This window comes from Lissotriton helveticus, chromosome 1_1, assembly GCF_964261635.1.
Source record: "Lissotriton helveticus chromosome 1_1, aLisHel1.1, whole genome shotgun sequence".
NCBI lineage: Eukaryota > Metazoa > Chordata > Amphibia > Caudata > Salamandridae > Lissotriton > Lissotriton helveticus.
Window position 1 is genome coordinate 261,417,343 of NC_136057.1, and position 27,451 is coordinate 261,444,793.

The 27,451-nt window shown below is 41.0% G+C and overlaps 1 protein-coding gene across 1 annotated transcript in view; it reads right to left on the reverse strand.

Moving 5' to 3' along the window:
- LOC144769223 (echinoidin-like) overlaps positions 1 to 27,451 on the reverse strand; it is a 213,835-nt gene that overhangs the window by 27,494 nt on the left and 158,890 nt on the right. Inside the window, exons 4-5 of the mRNA XM_078653269.1 lie at positions 19,185 to 19,325; positions 17,868 to 17,985 (exon numbers count right to left, since the gene is read on the reverse strand). Of these exons, the coding sequence (XP_078509395.1) occupies positions 17,868 to 17,985; positions 19,185 to 19,325 (259 nt within the window). The remainder of the gene's footprint in view (positions 1 to 17,867; positions 17,986 to 19,184; positions 19,326 to 27,451) is intronic.

Genomic DNA, 27,451 nt, shown 5'->3' on the forward strand with positions numbered 1-27,451 from the left:
CCAGGCCTAAAAGCCCAGTCAACCAGCAACCCATTTTCTCACAATTTCTTTATAAATTAAAATATATCTGTAAATCTATAAAAGAAGTGATGTCATTTAGGATCAATAGATGAGAAATCCTAGAAGGCTTTTCACAAACACATATTTAAAAAAATGTAGTTTCCCCTATTTAATGTTCAAGATTATTGAAGAAGTAATATTTTCACAGTTATATATTATAGAGCACATGCATTATTCCTATACATCCTATGGACACTTAATAATAGGAATGTCTTTAAATTAGGGCACTTATTAGGGTGTACAAATTTATTAAAAAATATATATATATTCAATTATGTATTCTTCAAACTTACCCATCTTGTACTAAAATATTGCTGAAAAGGCTAAAACAGGAACTATTACATTTCTTCTTTTGGCATTTAATAATTTATTCAGGTAAAATCAATGGTAAACATAACGCCTTCCCATGAGAAACATAAATGTAGCAAAATAGTAATTAAAACATTTAGTTGTTCCTTGATAGACGAAAGACAAACCTTAACATTTGGATATCATCTTTTTCCAGTGGAGATGTTTATCTTTAACATAAACTCTAAACAGATAGTGTTTTGTAGTTTGACATTGGTTTTTATCAGAATTAAGCTCAGAAATATTAGCTAAGAAAGAAACTTGTTATAAACTGTCATTTTTATATAAAGATTGTAAGGATGTTTTATGGTCTGACTTAGTCAAGTCAAGTGAAGTCAGAATTTATATAGCGCACTACATACCCATAGGGTCTCAAGGCGCTTGAGGAAGGGGGGGGGGAGGTTTACTTATCGAATATCCATGTTTTAAGTTGTTTTCTGAAGGCTAGGTGGTTTTGAGTAAGGCGGAGGTGGATGGGAAGGGAATTCCAGGTCTTGGCCGCTAAGTAGGAGAAGGATCTTCCTCCCATGGTGGCTTTGTGGATGCGCGGAACAGCGGCGAGGGCTTGGTTGGACGGACGCAGCTGGCGGGTGGGGGTGTAAAAGGAAAGGCGCGTGTTGAGGCAATCAGGTCCAAGTTCGTATAGGGCTTTGTGTGCGTGGGTGAGGAGACGGAACGTTATTCTCTTGTTGACGGGGAGCCAGTGAAGGTCTTTCAGGTGAGCGGAAATGTGGTCTGTGCGGGGGATGTCTAGTATGAGTCTGGCTGAAGCATTTTGGATGCGTTGGAGTTTTTTCTGTAGTTTCGCGGTGGAACCGGCGTAAAGGGTGTTTCCGTAGTCCAGACGGCTTGTAACCAGTGCGTGGGTGACCGTTTTTCTTGTTTCGGTGGGGATCCAGTGAAATGTTGTTTTGAGCATGGGTAGGATGTTGAAACATGAAGATGAGACGGCGTTGACTTGTCTGGTCATCGAGAGTGAGGAGTCCAGGATGATGCCCAGGTTCCGTGCGTGGTCCGTCGGTATGGGGGCTTTTCCTAGGGCCGTTGGCCACCAAGAGTCGTCCCAGGCAGAAGGGGATAAGCCTAAGATGAGGACTTCCATTTTGTCCGAGTTCAGTTTCAGACGGCTGTGCTTCATCCGCTCGGCTACTTCTTTCATCCCTTCGTGTAGGTTGGTTTTGGCGGTGGTTGGGTCTTTGGTGAGTGAGAGGATCAGCTGAGTGTCATCAGCGTAGGAGATGATGTTGAGGTTGTGTTGACGTGCGATGGTTGCGAGGGGGCTCATGTAGACGTTGAAGAGGGTGGGGCTGAGTGATGATCCTTGCGGGACGCCGCAGATGACTTCGGTGCCCTCTGACTTAAAAGGGGGGAGGCGGACTCTCGGAGTTCTTCCAGCGAGGAACGAAATGATCCAGTCCAATGCTTTTCCTTGAATTCCGATGTTTCTGAGGCGTTGTATCAGGGTGCTATGGCAGACTGTGTCGAAGGCTGCGGAGAGGTCAAGGAGGATAAGGGCGACTCTGTCTCCGTTGTCCAGTTGTTTTCTGATGTCGTCTGTTGCTGCGATGAGGGCGGTCTCGGTGCTGTGTTTGGCTCGGAAGCCAGACTGTGAGGAGTCGAGTGATTTGTTAGTTTCGAGGAAGGTGGCGAGCTGATTGTTAATGGCTTTCTCAATGACTTTGGCAGGGAATGGGAGCTGTGGGTTTCTTCAGAAGGGCGCTGAGTTCGACGTGTTTCCAGCTATCTGGGAATGTGGTGGAGTTAAGGGAGTAGTTGATGACATCTCGGAGATGGGGTGCGATAATGGTGTCTGCTTTGTTGAAGATGTGATGGGGATATGGGTCTGTAGGGGATCCTGAGTGGATGGAGTTCATCAGGCGAATGGTCTCTTCTGTGGTGATTTGGTTCCATTCGAGAAGGATATTCGGAGGAGGTAACGGTTCAGAGGTGAGTGGGGTGGAATGGTTTACAGGTGTGTTGTCAAAGCTGTTATGGATGTCGGCGATATTGTCATGAAAGAATGAGGCAAGGGAGTCGCAGAGGACTTGAGAGGGGGTGATGTCGTTAGAGCTGGCGGTGGGGTTGGTGAATTCTTTGATGATGTTGAAAAGTTCCTTGCTGTTGTGGGCGTTGTTGTCTAGTCGGTCTTTGAGCGCTGATTTCTTGGCTGTCCGGATTAGTTGGTGGTGTTTGCGGGTGGCGTTTTTGAAGGCGGCTTGGGTGATAGTGTTTGGGTCTGTTTTCCAAGTTTTCTCAAGGGAACGACAGAGCTTCTTGGATTTCTTAAGGTCATCGTTGAACCAGGGGGCGTTCTTGCTACCTTGCTTGGTTTGATGTTTTTTCAAGGGTGCTAATTTGTCGGCCGTTTGAGTTAACCATTGTGTGAGGTTGATGGCGGCTTGGTTAGGGTTCGTTGAATAGGCAGGGGGTTTGTGAAGAAGCGATGTTGAGATCTGGTCGATGGTGATTTTGTTCCAATTTCTTCGCAGAGTTTGTTGAGGGTGGTTGTGGGTCGAGGTCTTATTGTAAATAAAGTGGATGCAGCTGTGGTCCGTCCAGTGGAGGGGTGTGGTATGAGTGAAGGAGATATGCTTGCTGGAAGTGAAGATAGGGTCGAGTGTGTGTCCTGCATAGTGTGTGGGGGTGTTAACAAGTTGTTTGAGTCCGAGATTGGCGAGATTGTCCAGAAGGGTGGTGGTGTTACTGTCGTTGCTCTTTTCCAGATGGAAATTGAGGTCTCCCAGTAGAATGTATTCTTCTGAAGGGAGGGCGTGTGGGGTGATAAAGTCAGTGATGTCTTCGCTGAATTTTGTACGGGGTCCTGGTGGCCTGTAGAGGAGGGTCCCCCTAAGTGTTGTCTTGGGGTCGGTGTGGATCTGGAAGTGAAGGTGTTCGGCGATAGCGAGGTTGCCATCTGAGCTGGCTTAAAATATCATCAGGTGAGACTGAGCTTTCAATACTATCATCTCATCATCTTTTAAATGAATCCTGTTGCTACAGGATTTATTTTAATACAATTCACAAACGATTTATAACTCAGAAGAAACCAAAGAAGGAAAAAATGGACACACTTGCATGGTGTCAGGTTGCAAGCTAAACCATGAGGAAATGAAACAAAATTAAAACACAAGCTTTAGGAGTAGTGTTAAGAACATATACAATGTTAATTTAGGGTCTGAATCCACACCACTTCAATGTCAAGTGATAGGAATTATATGGTGGTTAGGTATTGTTTAAACAAAAATGCTTTCAGTATAACTTTTGAGCAAGCATTGTCTGAACACAACTGCCCTTAGTAGAGCCCATATGGCATATATGACACTTTAAACTGGGATTTCTTTGTTTATTTTGTGTTACTGGAGAGACGTGTGTGGCTTTACTTCTTGCTGCTGCAATCAGTCGAATTCTGTCAGGAGGTTTATCACTGGGCACTGTTGTGTACATTCCATGTTCCTAGTTGACTTTTAACATCTGTCATATAGAAAACTGCAAGTGTAAATTGGTCTTTCATCCTACCAATCTTTTACCGAGTACCAAACTATTGTGCAAAAATACGCCATTGAACGTTTTAAAGCATATTTGCAGAAGAGTAGTCTTTGTATCATACCACCTTTTGACCCATGTTATTTAGCCGATTACATCTATATTTATTGGATGGTCCATGGGGAGAACTCTTCAACCTTTTGACCAATGTTGCTGGCACAATATGCTATAAATGTATCATATTCAATTACGGTTCTCTTTATGAGTAGGCAGGAACAGGTTGCACTATTTATTGCACCCAATGAAATCACCAATGCAGAGCTAGGAATTCATCTGGTGCAGTCAACAGCCTCTTATAATAGATTTTGGGAAATAAACTGCAGATGTTAGTGTTTATTGTATCAAAATATGTATTGCCTAGTAAAAACTGTTTCTTTTGCTTATATTATATTTGAGTTGATTTCAAACACCAAAGTTCAATAGGGTATGAAAACTTTACTAAACGCAGTACTGGGGGGGTGATTTATTTATTTTTATATAAATAGCAAGTCCGACCTCTGGGGAAACAGGTATTTCTACAAGGTTCAAATTGACCAGACTACGCAAAATGAAGGCTTAAATATCTAAAACGTTTGCAGTGGGAAAGTTCCCCAAACCCTTTTTTCCAATCATATTTAAATGCCACATTTTTGCACCAATGTTACTGGCCAAATGTACTGCAAAATTTTTCACTAATATATCAAACATTTTTGCGGGAGAAAACTAGTTAACTTCCAGCATAATCGTTAAATCTTTCCAGCATTGACTGGATATTTCTTGTACAACTGTTTCCTTGGAAAAACACAATATCTTTGTAAATCGGTCTTTCGATACAAGTAATTTGTAGTCATGAGGACTGGATATTATTATTCTTGAAATGCTCACTGTACCAGTATACTTCTTCCCACCCATACTGCAAATGAAAGGGAATAATTTATACATAATGGGTATATTATCATACTAACTAATGGTTGAGACCCCTGTTCTAGGGCATTTGTTCTTTTTTTTTTAATGATTTTTATTAATTTCAATAAAGTAACATCAATAACATCTACATGACGATTCAAAACAGCTTTTAACATTATCAAATAACAATAGTATCAAATAACATAGGTAGGGGTATAAGGAGACGCTCATTTAAGTGACAGTCAGTGTCCATCTTTCTGACTGGCTTGTTGCTTCACTCCGCAGTGCCGCTCAGCCAAATGCAATCAGATTGTATCAGGAGTACCACAAGGAGAGTCAGCCATTGTTCCTCAAATCCAGGGGCATATTATCAAGGGGTTTATCTCCGCTTTTTTGGCTTTAAAAGCCAAGAAAGCGGAGATAAAATTATCTCCCTATTACCAAGCTGTCGCTAACACCAGTTAGTGACAGCTAATAGGAGATAGCGACCATCTTGGGCCCCGCTTTGCATGTCAGTGATATTTATCACTAATGACATGCAAAGTGGGCGTGCCAAGATGTTAGCGACTGGAAACAGTCGCTAACATCGCTATCTCCTATTACCAACTTTTGGAGATATTCGCGCTAAGCGCGAATATCTCCAAAAGCTAACACCTGCCCTGAGCAGTTCTTCACCATGTTATCCAATGGGAGGTGGATAACATGGCTAAGAGCATTTGCTCGATAATGCATGAATATCGCTGACTTTTCAGCGATATTCATGCATTGCGGCCGTTTTTTATCGCATTTGCGATAAACCTTGCTAATAGCAAGGTTTATCTGCGATAAAAATCGCCGATGTGCGGCGATAATTTTTGTCTCTAAACAAGTTAGAGACAAAAATTATCGCTAGTTGTTGGTAATATGCCCCCCAGTTCTTCAATCAAGTACATACAGTTGCAGCGTACATTATAAACTTGAACAAGAGGAGCACAACAAGGAATGAAGTTAAAAGAGGTATTAAATAGAAAAGAAGAAGAAAATAAGAACCAATCTCTACATGGAACTATCATCCTGAGTGTGTTTGTCGGTCTGGTACAATATTAAGGGCCCGATGTAGGTAAAAGTCATTTACCGATTTTAAAATACCGAATCATACCGAATCGGTATTCTGAAATCGGTAATTGATATGTAGATAAAAAAATTCCTAAAAATACCGATTCGGTAACAATCGGTATCGTGTCCCTACACTTACCGATTGGGTATCTACCGAATCGGCATTTACTGAATCGGTATGTCCCGAATCGGTATTTCCCGATTCGGTAGATACCCACTCGGTAGATACCGAATCGGTAATGGCATCCCATAGGAAAGCATTATCAAAACTGAATCGGTATTTCCCGATTCGGTATTTCCCGAATCGGTAAATACCGAATCGGTAAACACGTGATCGGCAAACAAGGAAGTGAAACTACTGAAAGCAGCCAATGAGGTGGAAGCACCCTCCCCCACCCTAGCAGGGAGTGGCTACCCATGCAGGTGCAACTCATCAGAACTTTCTGGAAAGGAAGCCAGAGCTGAACAGGGAGACTGAGCAGCAGAGAGAGTTTTGGGAGTACTGAGTACAGATTGAAAATGGCAAGCAGCTCAGAGAGCCAGAAGGCTGACAGGAAGAGAAAGGTGAAGTTCAGCAGCTTGGAGCTGAAAGTCTTAGTGGAGGAGGTGGTGTTGGTACACAGGCAGCTGTATGGGAGGCTGTCCCTCAGTGTACCAGAGTCAACAAAAAGAAACCTGTGGAGTGCCATCAGCGAGAGGGTGAATGCAGTTGGTGTGACCCCCAGGACAATGGATGACCTCAAGAAGAGGTTCTATGACATCAGGAGCCTCACCAAGAGGAAACTGGCGGAGATCAGCAAGCAGGCAGGACTGACCGGTGGCGGCAGGAACCCCGCGCCCCCCCTCACGGAACTGGAGGAACTGGTATCGACAACTATCGAGAGGGAGAGTGTGGTCGGAGTCGGGGACCTGGACAGCTCAGCCAGAGCCAAAGCTAAAGGTAAGAAGCATGCACAGCATGACACACCCTACCAGACACCTCCCCATTGTCCCCCGTGTACAGCCAAACCCCAGTCCAGTACTGCTAGCAATTTAAATGTGCAAAGCATGATGTGAAATGTAGCCAGCTAATGTAGGAACTTTTCACTTTGCACATGACACAGCTATGCACCTTAAGAAATAATCTGAGTAATGAACTTCACATGTGCAATGCATTCATTGTAGTGACAGTAAGACATTTCCACTCAGTTGACAAAATCTACTTTATTCCTAGGGCCACCATCAGGTAGTGGAGCAGCAGCTGCACAGGCCTCAGCACCAGCACCAGCAGACAGTGAGGTGGCAGGGCCAAGCAGCATGCCTGAGTCGCAGGAGTTGGAGGACAGCAGCGAGACTGCAATTGAGGATGACTCTGGACATTCCCTCTTGTTTCCCCACTCCCCCCAATTGTCCCAATCCCCAACACTCCGGTTCTCCCCTGAGAACTCACCCACACGATCCCAGCCAGCACCTGCCACAGCCACAGCCAGGAGGATAATAGTGGCCCCATTGTCCATCATGGAGGGAGATGCAGGTCAGGCACCAGATCCCACACCAGTCACACCTGTGGCACAGCAGCCCATACAGCAGACCAGCACCGAACGCCGCCGTCCACGCACTTCCAGCAGTGGCAGTGCTGTACCATCACGGGAGCCCAGCGTCTTCCAGGGGCTAGAGGGGAGCATGGTCCGGATACAGCGGATGCAGGCCAAATACATCCTTGCCTGTCACCGGCAACTGCGACAGCACAACCTGCAGATGGGGGAGTTAACAAAGGGGATTGTTGACTTAGTTGCAACCACCCGGGAAATAGGCACAGGTATGGGCAGAATGACAACTGCCATGACACAGCTGTGTGGAAAGTTGGACCAACATGAACACATACGGCGCAGGGATGCCAGAGTACAGAACCGGGGAATCAACAGGCTTGCGGCATCAACAGCCCTGCTATGCCGCCGTGGGGCAAATATGGAGGAGTGCCTCACTAATAACACTGCTGAGGTGACCAGGGGCATGGCCCGCATCACCAGTGCCATGGAGGCACTAATTATTTCAAACACTGTAGTGAATCCTGCCCTGGACGTGGCAGAGGCTGGGGACAGCAGCAGCCGCAGCAGTCCTGCCAGCACACTGTCCGAGCCGCGCCGGAGCACCAGGCGCTCGGCAGAGGCAGCCGGACACGCTGAAGGGGGGGAGGCGCATCCCAGTGGGTCGGCCAAGCGCAGCAAGAAATAAGACTGCCAGTGTGGGTGATGCAACCACGCACAGTTCCTGACCACCTATTGTTTTCTTCTTGTTCAATTGTTGCACATCAGTGCTGTCACGTTGTTCCTACATTAAAACATAGCATTTCTTCACTTTCACAACATGTTTGTGCATCTGTACTCACTCAGAAATAGTTGTCTGTTATCTCCTCACGTCTGTACCTCCCATCACTTGGTGTAGAGACTCCTGCAGGTTGTGTTAGTGGCACAGCTGTGTCATCGTCAGGGTCCTCGTAGTCAGACAACTCTACCTCTGTGCCCTTCTTGACCGCAAGGTTGTGCAACATTGCACAGACAGCAATCATCTTGCAGCAGGTGATGGGGGTATATTGTCTAGCACCTCCGCTCTTGTGCAGGCATCTGAACCTGCTTTTCCAGATGCCGAAGGTCCGTTCTACTACATTCCTTGTGCTTTTGTGTGCACGGTTATACCTCCTTTGGCTGGGTGTTGAGGGGTTGAGGTAGGGGGTGAGTATGAATGAGCGGAGGGCATATGCACTGTCGCCTAGAAGGAAAAGGGGTAACATTACTCACATGCATACATGTACTTCACACAGCTATTTGGGTCATGGGGGTCTGACACTGTGTCTTACCTAGGAGGTATCCTTCACCGAATTCCCCTGCCGTCAGCCGTGCATAAATTCCGCTATTTTGAAAGATGTAGGAGTCATGGGTACTCCCTGGGAATTTTGCTACCACGTCAGTGATGACACACTTGGCATTACAAATCACCTGCACATTTATGGTGTGCGTTGACTTCCGATTACGGTATATATATTCTGTGTCAGCAGGGGGACAAATCGGAATGTGTGTGCCATCTATGCAGCCAATGATGTGGGGGAATCTTGCCATCTGATAGAAGTCTGCTTTTGTCTGTACCAGTTCTGCATGGGTTGAAGGGAAGGAAATGTAGTGGTCCATCCTGTGTATCATGGCGTCTAGGAACTTATGGAAGAACCTTGACAGGCTGCTCTGGGTCACCCCTCCTGCCACAGCAACTACACTTTGATAGCTGCCAGACGCAAGCAGGTGTAGGCTGCATAGCACCTGCACGTGCACTGGGATTGCGTGTGCCCTTGGGGTGGGGTGCTGCAACAGGGGTTTGAGGTCCCTAATGAGCTCCATTATGGTCTCTGGGTCCAGCCTGTACCTCTGTAGGATCTCTGCATCTGTCAGCATGAACAGGGTGATCCGCTGTCTATACACCTGCTCCTGTCTCAGCCATTCCCTCTCTCCTTCCTGCTGTAGCCGTAGCCGTCTTGCTATGACATAAAAAGCTGCCATGGTGCAAGCAGCAATGCATTTTGGGTCCTTTTTTATAGGTTGCACCTGGTTACCACCTGATTCCAATCCATGGTAAATACCGATTTTTAAATACCGATTTTGACGCTAAATCGGTATTTCAGAGCTTTCCTACATCTCACTCTTCAGTTTTTCACACAGAATCGGTTTTATACCGAATCGGTAAAATTGCCGAATCGATAAATTTACCGATCGGTATTTTTTTCCCGATTCGGAGTTTTTCCGATTCGGTATTATACCCATTCGGAGAATTTTCCGATTCCATGATATTTACCGAATCGGTTTGTTACCGAATCGGTATATTTGCCGATTCGGGGATAATTCCGATTCGGTATTCTACCGAAACGGTTACCTTACCGAATCGGAATTTTAACCGATTCGGGCGGTTTTCTGACTGCTACATCCCGAGGGCTCGATACCGATCGGTAACGGCCGAAAATACCGATTTTCGGCCGTTACCGACCGACCTACATCGGGCCCCTAGTAACGTATTTAGAATCATGAGGGTGCAATGGTCCGTTTATATTTTATATTTTGGCAGTTATTTATATTTTGGCAGTTATCAATTTATGTTCTAGATTCTTGAAAACGGAGGCCATAATTGATATTTTTAACTGCCAAAATACCATTACCAGAATTTTCTGGGAAGTAATTATATTATGACAAAAGACGTCAACTTAGACACATGAATCAGGCAATATTCATGGGCTGTGTCCTCGCATAGTATTCAATTAAAATAATAAGATCATCTTTAGAATGGCTTAGAATACACCAAAGGCTTTTCTACATTTATTAGCTAAAATATTTTATTAAAAATGTTCCGGATTTAGCACAGTTTGTGGGACTTTTAGAAGCATTTAAACCATTTAAAATAAACCTTGTATTGCACTTTCGAATAAAAATAATTTCTCATAAGGCTAATAGGAGAAAAGAAGCTTCAAAAGGGTAAATCAGTTTGAATATTTAATTACTTTCAATAAGGAGTTTTCAATATTTTTATGAGATTACTACAACTTCGAAAAAGCGATAAACAGCTCTGAATATCACATTCATATCGTATTGCAATTCTACCAATAACTACAGACTGATACTGATATTTGTTTCAAAGGACTGTGAAAGCATTGGGTTTCTGCAATGACTGCTGCAGATGATCAAGCCTGGACAACTGCTACCTCAGGTGACATGCAGTTTTATTCATGTTGAGTATTATTATTTCGGTCATTAATAGCAGAATATTTTGCCTCTCCTGTAGGTGAAGAGATACTTATTGATCCGAATTTGATAATGCTCACGATAGGCATGAAATATATTACTTACCAACATTTATTTATGTATGGCCATGCCTGTGGGCTTAGTAATGATAGCAAAACAATGGAATCATTAAAACATTCCACTAGTTAACCTTTTGCTATGACAAGTTAAACATATGTATTCAGCTGAACATACAATACCAAACAGAAACAAAAATCTGAGAAAACGAAAAAGAGAGAAATAAGTTCGCTGTTACCAGATGGCGAAGAAATATGAGTTGTTGAGGCCTATCGTCCTTCCAGCAAAAAACAATATGATACAGTCTCAGACCAGTAACTCAGCTTACATTTTCACTACTATTTAAACTAGCAGGCAAACATTGCAATTTGATGTACAACCCCCAGTACACTTACCAATTGGCTATTTGTTTTTGAGGTACTTCATTTTTATTTGTCTCTCTATTTGGTTGGGTTCTTACCTCATTTCACTGCCAGGGATCATAATGAAATACTAGAAGAGCATCCAGAGAGGTCGTAAGCTGAAGTGTCATGATCAGCAAAGGAACCTTTTTTGTTTGGCGTCTTTGCTTCAAATCAGATCCACCACTAGTTCCACATATCTTTTCTCAAAGAAATGAAACAAATGGACATAGCAATTTAGAGCTTGGTGCTTAGAAAGATACAACCACAATTGGTGTTCTTATGAGAATTAACAAAAGCGCTAGAGCAGGCTTGGTGCTAAGCAGTAGAAACCATTTCAGAGAGAAGAGGGCCGCTCTGCTGCGGAGCTCCATGACGATGTGAGGGGAAGAATTCTCTTCTGGTGCTGTCTCCTGTTCCCTGGACCCTTCAGCCACATATTTCTTCTCACGAAGCTCAGCAGCACATTTTGGGCTATTTTTCATCGTCCATGATCCTGACAGCTTTGGACAATAATACTTACCTCAATCAGCCTCTTTTGATATAAGGTGGTCCTGCTTGGTTTATCTTATCGCAAAAGATAGTGTTATCTCTGCTAATTCTTCTTTGCTGGAGGATTACAACCCCTTCAGCATTTTACAAGAAAACATGGAAGAGCTGGGCTCTGTTTTTGCAGCCATCGGAGTTATGATGTCCACTGTACCTCGCAGTGTATCCAAGCAACCTCTAAAATACCTGCTGCCTCATCGTCTGTAACAGGCAAACGTGTAAAAAAGACCCATCTTCTCCTTCCAATTATTCGGCAGCACTATCTATGGGATTGCTATTGGAGGAAATACGTGCTCTCAAGCCTTATATGGAAGATACAAATACACGTCTACAAAGTCTTGAAAACAAATGGTCTGACACCTAGAACAACGAGTGGACTCTATTCAAGGTGTTACCAATCAAGTCCCTTCTTTACATTTGGAGATTTCACACCTAGTTAAGGTTATAACCTACGCATTTATGGCTTTGCGGAAGGTCTTGAGGGTACGGATCCTCTCTCCTTTTTTAATCCTTCCTTCAGAGTCCCCTGGGTCTTCCCGAGACTCCAACATTGAATATTCAAAGAGCTCATGGCTTGGGGCAAGACCCAAGATCATCATCTTCCTCAGCCAAGCCCAGAGCCTTTATCTTATATTTATTGGAGTACACTGATTTACTTAAAATTCTACTGGCTGACAGACTCAAAGAAAAAATCTCATGGCAGGGATCCAATCTGTTTTTTACTCAGGACTATGCTAAGGCAACAGCAGACCGACAGAAGACATTTTTTGACTTGAGACCTGCTTTTTGAAGCATAAATGCTAGATATAGTCTGTTCCATCCTCGCCTTATGAAAGAAACTTATAACAACAAAACTATTGCCTATGACGATCCAGCTTGCCTGCAACAGTTCTTGGATACCTGCAGAGAAGAGAACATGGTGATTCCGCGTTCATCAATGTCTTGATTGTTTTTCTTGTAGTCTGTTACTTCTCTGCATTTTACGTAGGTCATTCGTATCGATGTTTTGTTCTTATTGTCGTTTGCTGTATCTCTTATAATCAGTCTTTTCTCCTTTCAATGGCAGGTGCAGTTTATTGTGGTCCTCTGATATTTTACACCCTTTTCCCACCTGGAGGATGTCTCCCTTCCTCATCTTCGTCTTGGAGCTTACCGCTTGATCGTACCATCTTCCTTATGTGGTTCCACCACCCCCATGTTCACAATATGTTTGTGCTATGTCTTTTTGTTTTGTTTTCCTATTATTCTCTTTTTGTATTGCCTTTTTTCCATTTTATTTCCATTCTTCCTTTTGCCTTATTTGCTTTGTCTTCTCCTCACTTTTGTGTTCACCCCTTTTCAAACAGATTCTACTTTTTTCTTCTAATCTATTTATTTCTCTCTATTTCATACACTGGCCTTCTTCTTTTCTTTTCATTATTACTCATTTTTTGTTTTACTATGATATTCTTTCCTACTTTGTATCTATCCCATGCATAATGCTTTCCTTCTTGGGTTCTTCTTATTGGATGCTTTATTTATGATGCATTATTGTATTTTACTATTTGTAATTCATATTAACTTGTCTTAAACGTTCTGTTTGTATAAATGTCGTTAAAGGTTTTATCCTCGAATGTTAAAGGTTTACGCTCCCCCATAAAATAACAACGGGTTTTAACGCATATTGCAAGATTAAACGGTGATATCGTTTCATTACAAGAAATTTACGTAACAAGTAAAGAAATTACAAAGCTACAACGCCAATGGGTGGGTCACGTTTATGCATCATCGGGTTCAGGCAAACGTAATGGTGTAGCTATCCTTTGCCATAAACATTTAGATATTCAACTTAAACATCAAGATGCTGATTCCTGAAGGTAGATGGGTTTCAGTTTCATTACTAGTTAATACAATTCCTCTAACTATTTTAAATATATATGCACCTAACAGTCAGATAAGCTCTTCTGGCCTCAGATGTTATCTAAATTAATGTTATATACCGGTGATTATTTAAGATTGGGTGGGGATTGTAATATGGTTAAGGACCCCTTCATAGATAGATGCTCCAAATCTAAATGTATCCCTTCTCCCATGCATACCCAATTTACGTCTACTATAACTCACAGATCCCTTGTTGATTCTTGGAGACTATGTCACCCCACTCTCCAAGAATATATGTTCTTTTCACCAGTCCTGTATAGTTTATTTATTTATTTATTTTAAAAGCCCTTACTCAACATATTTCCCATTCAGACATATGATCTATATTAATCTCTGACCATGCTCCTGTATCCTTGGATTTAGACTTACATCCCCCCATTGAAGGAACTAGGAGATGGAGATTTATTAATGCCCTTCTATTAGACCCTAAATTCACACCTGTTTTTCAGAAATTTGCAGACACTTTCTTTTTAGAAAATGAATCTGCTCATACCTCTCCTCCTACTATTTGGGACACTTTCAACGCTGCTTCTAAGGATTTCATTTGTAGCTCAAAAGAGGAAAGCATCCGCCCAAACCATACGTTAGCTTGATTCACGTATTCAGCAATTAGAGCATTCTTATTACTCCACAAAAGCCCCTTCTGACTTGAGTAGACTTATTAAAGCCAAATTTACCTTTAATAAACTCTCCACTGAATCTGCTAACTTATACTTACTTAAATCTAGTGCTAAATATTATAGCACACAGAATGAGACTGGTAATCTTCTTGCCAATTATTTCAAGATCAAAAAGAACGCAACAAAATTGAATCTATTTTAACTTCTACTAATACTACAGTCCATAAAAATGAACATAATCTTTTAGAATTTTCAAATTTTTATCAGCAGCTTATACTCCTGAAGGTCCCTCTCAACAGTTTGATATTACTTGATATCTATCCTCTATTCCTCCACCTTCAAATCTTAATGTAGATTTTTGTTCTTTGGAAGAACATATTAAAACTACTGATATTCTTAATGCTAATCAAGCTATTAAAAAAGTAAAAGCTCCTGGTCCTGCTGGCTTTACCTTTGAATTCTATTCACACTTTTTCCTACTCCGTCTCCCCAAATTACATCACTTATTTGCATATTTTATTTTGACTAAAAAATCGGAAGGATTTTTCAGGAAGCGTTGATTTGTCTGCTCCCAAAAGATAACAAAAACCACACACTCTGTAAAAATTACAGGCCCACTTCCATAATTAAATTAGATTATAAAATATTCGCAAAAATATTTTCCCTTCGTTTAGACTCTTTTTTGCCTCAATTGATTGGAAAGGAACAATGTGGTTTCATGAAAGGACCTCATTTATCGGATAATGCTAGATTGTTTAATAATGTTCTAAGTTAATCTAAATTTTATAAAAAATTGTTAGCCACAATCTCATTAAATGCTGAAAAAGCTTGTGATAGACTCAGTTGGCCCTTCATGTTCTCAACCCTTGTTTGGTGTAGGCCCAAAATTCATTAAGTATGTCTCTTTACTCTATTCCTCTCCCAGGTCCTTTATTTTAGCTAATGGTCTTGTATCCCCTTCTTTTCCTCTTCATCGAGGAGTGCGGCAAGGCTGTCCATTATCTCCACTTTTATTTATCCTTTCCCTAGAGCCTTTTTTAATAAAAATTCGGTCCAACACAAACATCGCTGGTTTCTCTTACGGAGTTAACCAGTTAAAACTCTCAGTATACGCGGATGACATGTGATTATTTATTTCCAACCCACAATCCTCCTTACCAGCATTCTTATCAGAAGTGACTGACTTTGCCCTTGTTTCAGGTTATAGGCTCAATGCCATTAAATGTGAGATCCTCCCACTGAAGAAACTCTGTTTTCATGCTGACTTCTTACCCTCTTCTTTTCATTGGAACCCAGTTAAAATAAAATATCTTGGAATTTGGTTTACTTCATCTATTAACCGCATGCGTGTGGGCGGAATTCCGCCCGTACGCTGAGTTTTTTTAAATCGCATGTTACGTGACGAGCTGGGCTCGTCATGAGCGTGCGAGGAGGCTACCTCATGACGAGCCCAGCTCGTCATCAGCGTCGAAGGGGTTAAAGTTATTGTTGATTTAAACCAAAAAGAACTACAATCTTTAATCACCTCTATTTATCATTGGCATCCCTTATTTTAATCCTGGTGGGGTAGACTAGATTCTATAAAACTATATATAGCACTCTTTAAAAAATGTTATGGTATAGTAAACCACCTATGATGTCTCTCAGTAAACTTAAAAACCTAGGCATATGGCTGGTGTTCATTTTCCACATTTTCATTCTTACCACACCTCATTTTTTCTTAAACATTCCTCCTTTTTATTGTCTGAGAGTAGAACTGATTCTAATCTTTACCCATTGTGAGTAGACATTGAAAGATTCTTTTTTCATCCTTTTTCCTTCGAAGAATATATTTCTCTTTGTCATGTACCCTTATCATTATCTCTCCGTATCCTTAAGAATGCTTTAAGAATTTTCCAGTTACTTTTTTCATCTGTTCTAGATGAGCCTGCACAATTTTTAAATACATCAATTTGGTATAATAAATATATTAAACTTCACAATAAGTATATTTTCTGGAAAGAGTGGTTATCCCATGGTCTCAAATGGACTCGCCAACTTTTTCAAGATGGTATTTGTATACCTTTCATAGTATTACAATCCCATTTTTCCCTTCCCTCTTCATATCATTCTAAATATATATTTTTAATAACAGTTGTCCAGGCTTCTTACAATTCTTTAATCTCTTCTCATGCTCCTACCCCCTTGACTCTTATTACCACATCATTTTTAAGTAACTCTCCTTCAGCTTCTCTAGTATGCTAAAAGTTAATAGAGATTATTATTTCTCATGATAAATCTGACGTGGAGTGTAGTTGGGACTCTGATTTGGGTGACTCATGGAATAAGTTCTGGACTAAAATAAGAAAATCTTCTAGAGGAGCTAACACTACGCAAACTTTATTTTTTTATTTATAATAGACTCCTAATAACTCCCGGGAAACTACATAAGAGTGACCCTAGCATCTCCTCTACCTGTTGGTCATGACACACTCTATTAGCAGACCTCAAGCATATGCTTTTTTGACTGCCCAGCAATTCATATTTTCTATACCCAAGTCTAGAGGCAAATTAATACCATTTGTCATTCCCATATTCCTTTTTCCTTTTTCCATATTTTTATAGGTAGCATCTCTAAAGTTTGGTCCTATTCTTCTGCCAATTTTCATATTATTGATCTACTCATAGCTGTTGCATTTCAACAGATCAATAAGTCTTGGAAAGATGCCTCTCTGGTATCTTTTCAAGCATTGTGGCATGGCATTGGCTATAATCATAGATTAGATATAGCCTATGTACACTCAATCTCACTTGCTATTAAAAGATAGATGCTTTTGATGCCCATTACCAAGTTCTTAAATGTTTCTGCTAAAAAGCTATCAGCACATAACCCCTGCATTGAAGAAGTACCCAAGCCCCCTTCATTTTGCAATTACTGCTATTTTCATTAAAGTTTACCTTAGAGTTATAGAATATTTCAATATAAGTAGGACATGTTATGCATAACGCTTGTTTTTCCAGATATAATGCCTACTATGGATGTTCAACCCCCTCCCCCTTGTTTTCTTTCTTTCTACCCCCCTGTCTTTTCTTTCTTTACCTCCCTCCCCCTTTCCCAATCATTTTCTCTGTATTATTCTATGCATATGTATAATTCTTTGTTTACTACATTATGTCTTGTTTTTGCAACAAATAAACTTCCATTAAACTAAATACATGTAGTTCATTTCAGAGCAAGGCAGATAAGTTAAAGTGAAACACAACAATAAACCATATTTCGATAGTATATTTTTAGGCACCTATTATAAATATTACTGTTCAAAGTAGAATAGACTACAGAGAAAACAATTATCAGGATTTAACCCATATGCAAACAAAAGAAAATAAGGATTCCTTGATGAATGATTTTATTTAATATAAAACAGTCAAACTATCCAACATTAGGTATCAAATAAACACATCTACAGATAATGTTCAGCATATATCCATATTGATATTTCAGCAGCTACAAAGTATTTGGAGTTTAGAAGGGAGGTTTATAACTTGAGGTAGTTTGGTCTCTGAAAAGTCCTACTTTAAGCACATGTAGTGCTCTTTCTATAGCTGTGCAAAAATGAAAGAATGACTGGTTAGTTTCATGAAAATCTACTCACCATTTCTGAAGTTATAAGTACCAACGTAGTTTTCAGCGTTGTTAAAGTTGTCAGGCTGGCCACTTTCAAATAGGTTAATATTCATTTTAGATCCATCCGTAAACATGAAATTCCCTTCCTTTAGATGAATATTGCAAATGAATGTGATAAATAAACCACACGTCATAGATTAACATAGTATCAGTTAAAATGCATGAGCTTGCAATAAAAGAAAATGCCACTGGAACCTAGCTAATCTGCCTGGACTCTGATAAGTGTTAAATCGGTAAAGGGTTGCATGTGTTGCTGTATAGGGAGGACCTAGTCTGATAGTAGGGACTGGACTTTTCCTGTTAGAGGAGGGTCAAGACTGATTTGATTATGGGTGGGTCAAACTGATGTGACATAGTGGGAGAAAAATGCTGGATTGGGGTGTGGCCTGAGAGATTACCAGTGGCTGAGATTAATTCAAGCATTCCATCCTTTACCTTATTTTTGATGAGTTTATGGAGGTAGCATACATGGTGTGACAGATGGGGGCATGGTGTGAGTTGGCAGGTGCATGTGAATCAGAAAATCCACAATTTTTCCTATGTAGTATTTGTCCCTGGTCTGCATTTGGCATGCACATTTCACCAGAATTTGATATCAAAGTATACTCAGCAAAAAAAGTTGCAGAGCAATTCAAACACATCAAGTGAAGTCCAAATTCATTCACAACGTTTCTATCTCATAAAATTCCCACAGTAAAATTAGTAAAAACATAAGGCATTAGAGCTAAAACAGTACATCCACCTTTTCAAGCAAATATCAGGATACGTTCAAAGTTAAAAGCTCCCCATCATATCTAGCACATAAATACCTACAATTTCAAAGTGCTAAATCATGTAGCCATTAGCAGGAAAATCAGTAAACATGTAACAAATCATCACAGATTAAGAGGCCATTATGTAAAACACTGGGTTTATCGAGCCATTGTAAAAAGTGTAACACATTCTTACCGTGCAGTTCACCCCTACTGCCTAAGAAACGAACTAAAATACGGTGTCTCTGCTGCTTATAAAAATGTTAAAAAAACGTAATATGCTCGGTAGATTGATGGGAGACTCTATCACGTGGACAACGTTAAAGATTATTATAAGAATAGGAATTAGCTGGAAAATCCATCATCAAAGGATTGAGGTTAAACGCATAATTTGTAATTCTAAGAAATTATTATATGCAATGGAATTGCATCTAAGCCTGTAAAAAGGGCACAAGTGTGAGGTGTGTCAGAAAGTAGGGATGGGGAATATGTCAGAAATGCATACTGTTTGACTCTGACTAGCAGTCACTCACCTGGAATGTGTCATGTGCGCCGATCCAGTAAGGTGCTTCGGACGTTGGGCTACTAGGTTTACCCATCAATGTATACACAAAATCATTTTCCTCATCAGAATGGATAGAGGCTAGGTGAGAATTGTTGGCAAGACATGCTGCCTTAAATTGAAAATAAACAATGTGTTATTAATCTATTAACTTGTTTCTTGTCAGTTTAAATGAGTATGAGCCAGGCCCCAGATAATGTAACAATGGTTTACAAGGATCAGTGAAATGACAATACTAATACATCATTTTATCTATCTATCTATCTATCTATCTATCTATCTATCTATCTATCTATCTATCTATCTATCTATCTATCTATCTATCTATCTATCTATCTATCTATCTATCTATCTATCTATCTATCTATCTTCCTACCTAACTGCCTGCCTGCCTGTCTGCCTATCTGTCTGTCTGTCTGTCTGTCTGGAGATTTTTTTTTTATAGATAGATAGATAGATAGATAGACAGACAGACAGACAGACAGATAGATAGATAGATAGATAGATAGATAGATAGATAGATAGATAGATAGATAGATAGATAGATAGATAGATAGATAGATAGATAGATAGATAGATAGATAGATAGATAGATAGATAGATAGATAGATAGATAGATAGATAGATAGATAGATAGATATATGGATAGAGTTACTGAACTGAACCTAAACACAATTGTACTAGGCCAGTTAAAGTTGAGTGCACTGATCATAACTTGAGCCCTGTGCATTGCATGTGAACTTGTATATTACATCACTCATGACATGAGAAATAGCATAATTGTTGACATCATTGATGATATTATACCAATACCTTTTTCATTTCATCTCAACATAATTGCTTTAAAGAACAACATTATTTGCTAATTGTCTCAACGTTTTGCTCTTGATGTAACAAATAATAGAAAATGTACAGAGCTATTTATACCTATAATCTTATTATTAATACAACATGTGTTGGGACACAAAAATCCCCTGCATGGTGAGAGACATGCATCCCTGCCCTGAGTGTCCCAGCAGCAGATATGGCTGCATCCTTGGTACCAGTTGTTAGTCATGGATAAACATAGGTGCTGTGCTATGACCTAAGACTGTCTTAAAGATTGTATTGTTACACCAAGAGGGGCACACGAAGCGTTACCATTGAAAGGTATAGGGCTACATCCCTTACTAAGATTTAAGCAACAAATTTGTATTCTGGCCACTGCTGCAAAAATCATAGGGCAAAGGGGTCAACAACTTTAGCCATTGTCCAACTTCACTTTGAGAGAAGGCATTCTGCTCTTTCACAAGAAGCCCATCCGCACACAATGTAGCTTTTGTTTAGGTCATAGGGCTACTGTGAGAAATGTGGTTGTTGGTTGACTAGTGTGTGACTCCTGTTAAAGATAGCGGGAGCCTTTTGTGTCCCTGTGGCATTAAACAGAAAGCTAGCATACTAGCACTTGGAGCCACTCTGGTACTTCTGGGTTCAAGTGACAATGCAGCGCTCAACAGCACAGCTGGCATTTTAAGGTTCAAAGCATATGGGCCTGCAATGCACCATTAAAGAGATTAAGATCAAGAGCTCCAACATACTTGCAACCACCCTCAGGGACAGAAATAGCAGGATGATGGAGATATACAAGGTCCATGTTTGTGACGTTAAGGCAGGCACCAGCTCACCAACCCTTCAAGCGCCAGAAAACACCCTTGAAGAGAAAGAGTTGTCATCACCTCTAATAGTAGCAGGAGATTTTAATACCACATTTGAGCCACTGGACTCAGCAGATATAACTAACAGCGACCAGATAGAGGTGCAGAAGCATATTCTTCTCCTCGATTTACCACCGATCAGAAAATGGACACAAACTGCCTTGCAGCTCCAGGCTATAACCCTTGAGTATGGGCTTAGGGCAGCTAATGGTCGCACCAATTCTGATAAGAGAGGCCAATACCTTCAATAAAACTACCAATATGAGCCAAATCAACTATGTATTGATAGATGTGAGCCTTTGGCCAGAGTTTCTGGTTATGGTGGTCTGGGAAACGATAGACAGTGACCATAAGCCGCATGAGCTTGCCATCACTTCACCCTGGATCAAATATAATGGTAGTTCTGGCGCAATGCTCACGTCCAAGGAACTATGTCCCACGAATGATAACAGAGGACTAAAATGGGCGCATGTAGCAATGGATACCAAGAAAACCGAAGCCATGAATCAAACTCTCCGAGAAAACATTAATAAGCTTCAAAAAAGTGCAGAACATCAAGATGAGCTTGAAATGGTCATGGACATTCACACATCCTTTTTTACGCAAATAGCTTTTCCTTTTAACCGCCCGAGATCTCATTGCAAGAAGTCATCAATTAATTTGCAGCATTCCTGGTTTAATCAAAAGTGTTATGAAGCACGGTCACATCTGGAAGCTGAGATTAAAGCCAAGAATGTATCAAACATAAGATTCCCTAGGAGCTAGTACAAAAAAGCTGGGACGGAAGTAAAAAGGGAGTGAGCCGAGGATCGATGGCTACAGATTTCCGATGCCTGTCGAATGAAAGATTTCCTGCAGTTCTTGTTGCTCGTAACAAGGGGAGATGAAGAAAGACCTAGACCATAGACCAACAACATTACAGAGGCTGCTTGGTTTGACCATTTCTCTGCAGTTTACACAGGAACAGGTGTGATGGACATTGAATGCCCTTCCTAGGATTACATCAGTATACAGTCAGACAATGACCTATTCTCCTCAGCCAATATCATCCAAAGTATCAACTCCATAGTTAAAAATAAAGCATCAGGTCCCGATGGAGTATCGGGAGATGTCTTTCTAATCGTCATTCCTAATTGGTCCAACTACATCTGAACATTAACAAACGGAATTGCCGCTGGGGCCCCTATACCTCCATCATGGCAAGGAGCAGAGGTCATTCTGGTCTATAAGATGGTGAACTGTTTGCTGCCTTCTAGCTACAGGCTGATTAGCTTGATAGATGGTGCGCAGAAGGTTTTCTCCTGTGCCCTTTCTTACCAAAATTAATGAATGGATGGAGGAGAACAACATACTACCCCCCTTCCAAGCAGGGTTCATGAGGAAAACAGCACCATCGACCGAGTCTTTCACTTCACTCTACTGGCCTGGAAGACAGTGACATTAGAGCAGGACATTCTCAACACTGCCTTTATCGATTCAAAGTCAACCTTCGATCTTATCCCCAGGGCCACACTCTTGCAAGTCCTACAAGATCTCGGGCTTTCACAGGACATCCTGGCACTCCTATTAAAGTTGACACTGTAAGAGTTTGATGGGGGATCAAGAACAATTGTTAGACCCAATAAAGGTCATAAGAGGGGTAAGGCAAGGCTGTGTTCTAGCCCCACCTTATTCTCGCTCTTCATACATGGGGTGGTGAAACATCTAGTGAAAGTCCACACAGACACTTCCTCATTAGGGAGTGTAAAAATACCTACTTTACTGTTTGCGGGTGACACGCTATTCGTCTATAAAACCCCAGTGGCCTCCAACTGTTACTTGATCATTTTAGGTCTATCTGTGGACAGAGAGGGTTGGATGTTAACACCCCGAAGACAGAGCTCCTGCTAATGAATCCCCACAAATCATTCAGAGAGAAATTGCTATTGGGTGGGATTCCATTAGAAAGAGTGGATACGATTGATTATCTCAGTGTAACCCTCAAGGTGAAAATAGCATGGAAACATCACATCTCTAAGCGAATTCTCCAGCAGAGGAAACTATTGGTGCTCTAAATATAGAACACAGGGTGTCACAAACCAGATGATTGCAGCCCACTTCACATATATGATCAGAAGGTAGTAGGCTTATCCCTGTATGGGGTTTATATCTGTGGGTTTGATAACTTGGAGGGGTTGATTCGCAAAGAAAACAAATTCTTGAGATTACTTTGCTCCCTTCCCCAGAGCACCCTGCTTACCCCATTAAGGTTAGATATGGGTAGAACTACAATAGTAGACAAGGCGGGGCTTTGCACACTTCTCTTTTGGCCTAAAACAAACGCCCAAGCTTATCCATTATGCAACTGCCCTTGAAGAAGTCCTCAAGCTTGATCACTTCAAAAAAATTGGCTTGTTTAGTAACATCCAGACATTCTTTTCTGCAATAGGTCTGGGGAACATGTGGGATGTGACAAATACCAGCTTACTACCTAGCAGAGAGTGTATCAAGTCCTACTATTGGAATTGGGAGGCAGAGAAAGCCGTCACACACACACTAGGAGGCCGCCTCATTATAGAATTTATGGAGTTCAAGCTGCTTGGTGTGTTTGAGCCATACAAGGAGTTCATTACTATCCTACAAGAGAGAAAGCTATACATCCAATTTAGATTTGGTTCCCTCCCACTGAAACCGTTCACAGTGTCATGGAACAGGGGCTCTTTGGCCACATCACGTAACTGTCCATGCTGCTCTGAGACTAAAGAGAAGACCAAACACGTCCTCTTTGCTAGTGCAACATACCAATCCCCAAGACCTAAATGGCAAGCCCCTGTCTGTAGACAAATGGGAACCCGATGTCATCAAGAAGCATTGCGCATCCTTAGAACAGATACAACGCCATAAGTAGTCTGTGCAGGCATAAAAAAAACAATCAAAATACATCCTCAGATCACATCCCAATCCCAACCCAGATAACCAACAGTTTTACTTGACAATCTTGGCATACATAACTACAGGATTTGTGTCTAAACTGTTGACAACCTGTCCACGGGTCATCCGCGAAATACCTTATAAGATTCTGTCCTAGGAGAACTACGATAAATGCAATAGGCCGTACTAAAACACACTATTCAAACTGCCGCCTATATTTGAAGGCTCCGCTGTCAACAACAATTGAGTTTTCGACCCAAAAATTGTAACCAGTGTGTTATGCATTTGCACTTTATGTATTTTTAAGGTTTTCTTTGTATCAAAGCTGAGCCTCCTTTTAATGCTATATACCACCTAGGTCCCTACCTTTATGCCCCAAGGGTTTAGCAAAGTAATATTTACCATGAATTGCTGTTTTACATTTGAGATCTTACCCAACTGACGTATTCTAAAGATAAAGGAGCATTGTAATTTTACATTTTAAAATCTTATTTGCACTATTAGACTTTTAAATCATAGGCATGGACATGGGCATTTTTATGTATTTCCTGTTGGATTTTACTGTGTGCGAATTCTTTTATCGCCCATTTCCTGTTCTTAGTAGGTAAGCTGTCATGTTTCACTGTCACCCAATTGCAATGTTTGCATTGACCAAATCAAGTTTGATTATGATGATGATAGTATAATTTTAAGTATCTATCTATCTATCTATCTATCTATCTATCTATCTATCTATCTATCTATCTATCTATCTATCTATCTATCTATCTATCTATCTATCTATCTATCTATCTATCTCTTTTTGCCTGTCTGTCTAATTATCTTGAGATGTATTTTATTTATAGGATAGATAGATAGCTAGATAGATAGCTAGATAGATAGATAGATAGATAGATAGATAGATAGATAGATAGATAGATAGATAGATACAGTTACTGAACTGAACCTAAAAATGATTGTACTAAGCCAGTTAAAGTTGAGTGCACTGACCGTAACTTGCTCCCTGTGCATTGCTTATGAGCTTGTACTTTACATTACTCATGAAATGTTAAATATAACATAATTATTGACATCATTGATGATATGATGATACCAATACCTTTTTCACTTCATCTTAACATAATTGCTTTAAAGAACAACGTTATTTGCTAATTGTCTCAAAGTTTTGCTATTGATGTAGCTAATAAAGAACATTTACAGAGCTATTCATACATATAATCTAATTATTAATACATCATGTGTTTGGACAGAAAAATCCCCTGCATGGCGAGAGACATGCAGCCCTGCCCTAAATGCCCCAGCAGCAGATATAGACCCATCCTTGGTACCAGTTTTTAGTCATGGGTCAACATAGATTCTGTTCTATGACTTAAGACTGTCTTAAAGATTGTATTGTTACACCATGAGGGGAACTCAAAGTGTTACTCTTGAAATGGTTTAAGGCGACTTCCCTTACCAAGAGTTAAGTAACACATTTATATTCTGGCCACCAGAGCAAACAGAATAGGGCAAAGGGGTCAGCAAACTTTAGCCATTGTCCAATTTCACTGTGAGTGAAGGCATTCTGCTCTTTCACAAGAAGCCCTTTCACACACAATGTAGCTTTCATTTAGTTCATAGGGCTACTGTGAGAAATTGGGTTATTGGTTGACTAGGGTGCGAGACCTGTTAAAGATAGAAGGACTCTTTTGTGTCCCTGTTGCTTTAAGCAGGAGGCCAGCAAACTACTACTTGGAGCCACTCACGTAGTTCTGGGTTCAGGTGAACGCTCAACAGTGCAGCTGGCATTGGAGGGTTCAAGGCAGGCTCTAAGCAGCAAACCAGTCCTTCCAGTTTTATCAAAGCAGTCTTGCACAGTGCACAGCAGGTCAAATCAGCAGGCAGTCCTCTGAGAGTCCTTCCCTGGGTCAAGGAGTGAACTCAAGAGTTCCCCTGGAACCTGGGAGAAGCTTCTGACTCCCCTGCCCTGGCTCCAAGCTGGCTGCAGTCATAATTTGTAGGTGACACACCCAATTCAGTTGCAAGAGGGACTGTTCTCAGCTCTGCCCCCGACTTGCCAGCAGATGGCCCATACTGGTACACCTAATCACTCTATGGTATAATTTTCTGGGAGAAATTCACAAAGTCTAACTGTCAGTTTCACCCAGTCATGTGACCCAAGACAGGCTGCATGCATAAAAGAGCTAAGATCAAATCACAATTAATCTTGGACTCTAAACATGGTAGGTAACCAAAGGCTATGGGGCCTAAAGGGTGAACTGGCTGCCAGTCACAAATGTTTTAAACATAACTAAGCCACCCGAAAATATATTTAAATAGCGGCCTACTTCAGGACATACACAAAAATGTGACAGAATGTTGTCACACACCCATCAGGTGTCATGCATCATTATAGGACTCCCCTTGTTCTTCAAAACCGGTTTGATGAAGAGCAGACCTGCACCCGAAGTTCAGGAAGGCACTTGTACCTGCGACGTAGATACATGAAAAACAAATGTGATATGCTAAACTGATCTTTATATTTACATGGAATACCACTAGGTATTAAAAACCAACTTGGGGAAAAGGGGAACTAGTAACCCATTATAGCTCAGACCATCATCATGCTTCTGCCAGATGGCTCATTCAAGTCTGTGGAATTTTTAAGTATGGAAACATGGGGACCCTGGTTTGGCACAAGCCCCTGTGCACGCCACTATCAGTTAAGAGCTGACCTTTGTCGACCCCCTCACCTGTTAGGCCCCTAGGTACCTGAAATACAATAATAATAATAATAATATTTAATCCATGTGTACTATCAACCTTGACTTATATGCAATAACAGGTCAATGTAGGGGAGTCCTCTTGCCAAGTCAAATTGGCATATCAAAACTTCATTCAGGATGCAAACACAGCCCTGGGACATGTTTTAAAGTGTTTCTCAAGTGGGTGGCAAAACAAGTGCTTCAGACCCACTAGTAGCATCCAATTTACAGGCCTTGGGTATATGGAATACCAATCTGCAAGGGACTTATACGTACATTTAATTTGTCAATTAGGTGTACAACAAACAAAACATATTTAGGGGAGTGAGCAACAACACTTTAGCAATGGTTAGCAGTGTCCTAAGGCCAACAAAAACAAATTCAGCAAAACTTGGAAGGAAAAAGGCAAACTGTTTGGGATGATCCTGCAGAGAAGGAGAGGTCAACCAACTACAATGGCAATGTGTACTTTTAGAGACCAAAAAATATATTTGTATTATTATATCTTTTAGTATTACATTGGCATGGATTCAGCAGTACCCCCAACATTAGCATAGCAGTAGCGTAGTTTATCCGCTATCAAGAGAGCTTAGATGGGCAGACGCTCCTTTCACCTGCTGGCTGCCCAGCACTGAAACGCACTCACCTTGGGTCTCCGTATGAAGGTCCGGGAGAGTTGTTTTAGGAAAAGCCTAAAACGTATCTCTTCCCTCGGGACAGTTAGTGTGGGACTCGCTGGAAGTGGAATTCTGAACAGCTGCCTCGCAGCACGGGGACACACTGGCCGAGTGTAACCATGCGCTTTATAAATGTGACTATTATTTATTATTATTATTATTATTATTTGCAGATGCCAAAACACAATCCAGATCTCTAGGAGCAGAAGCATT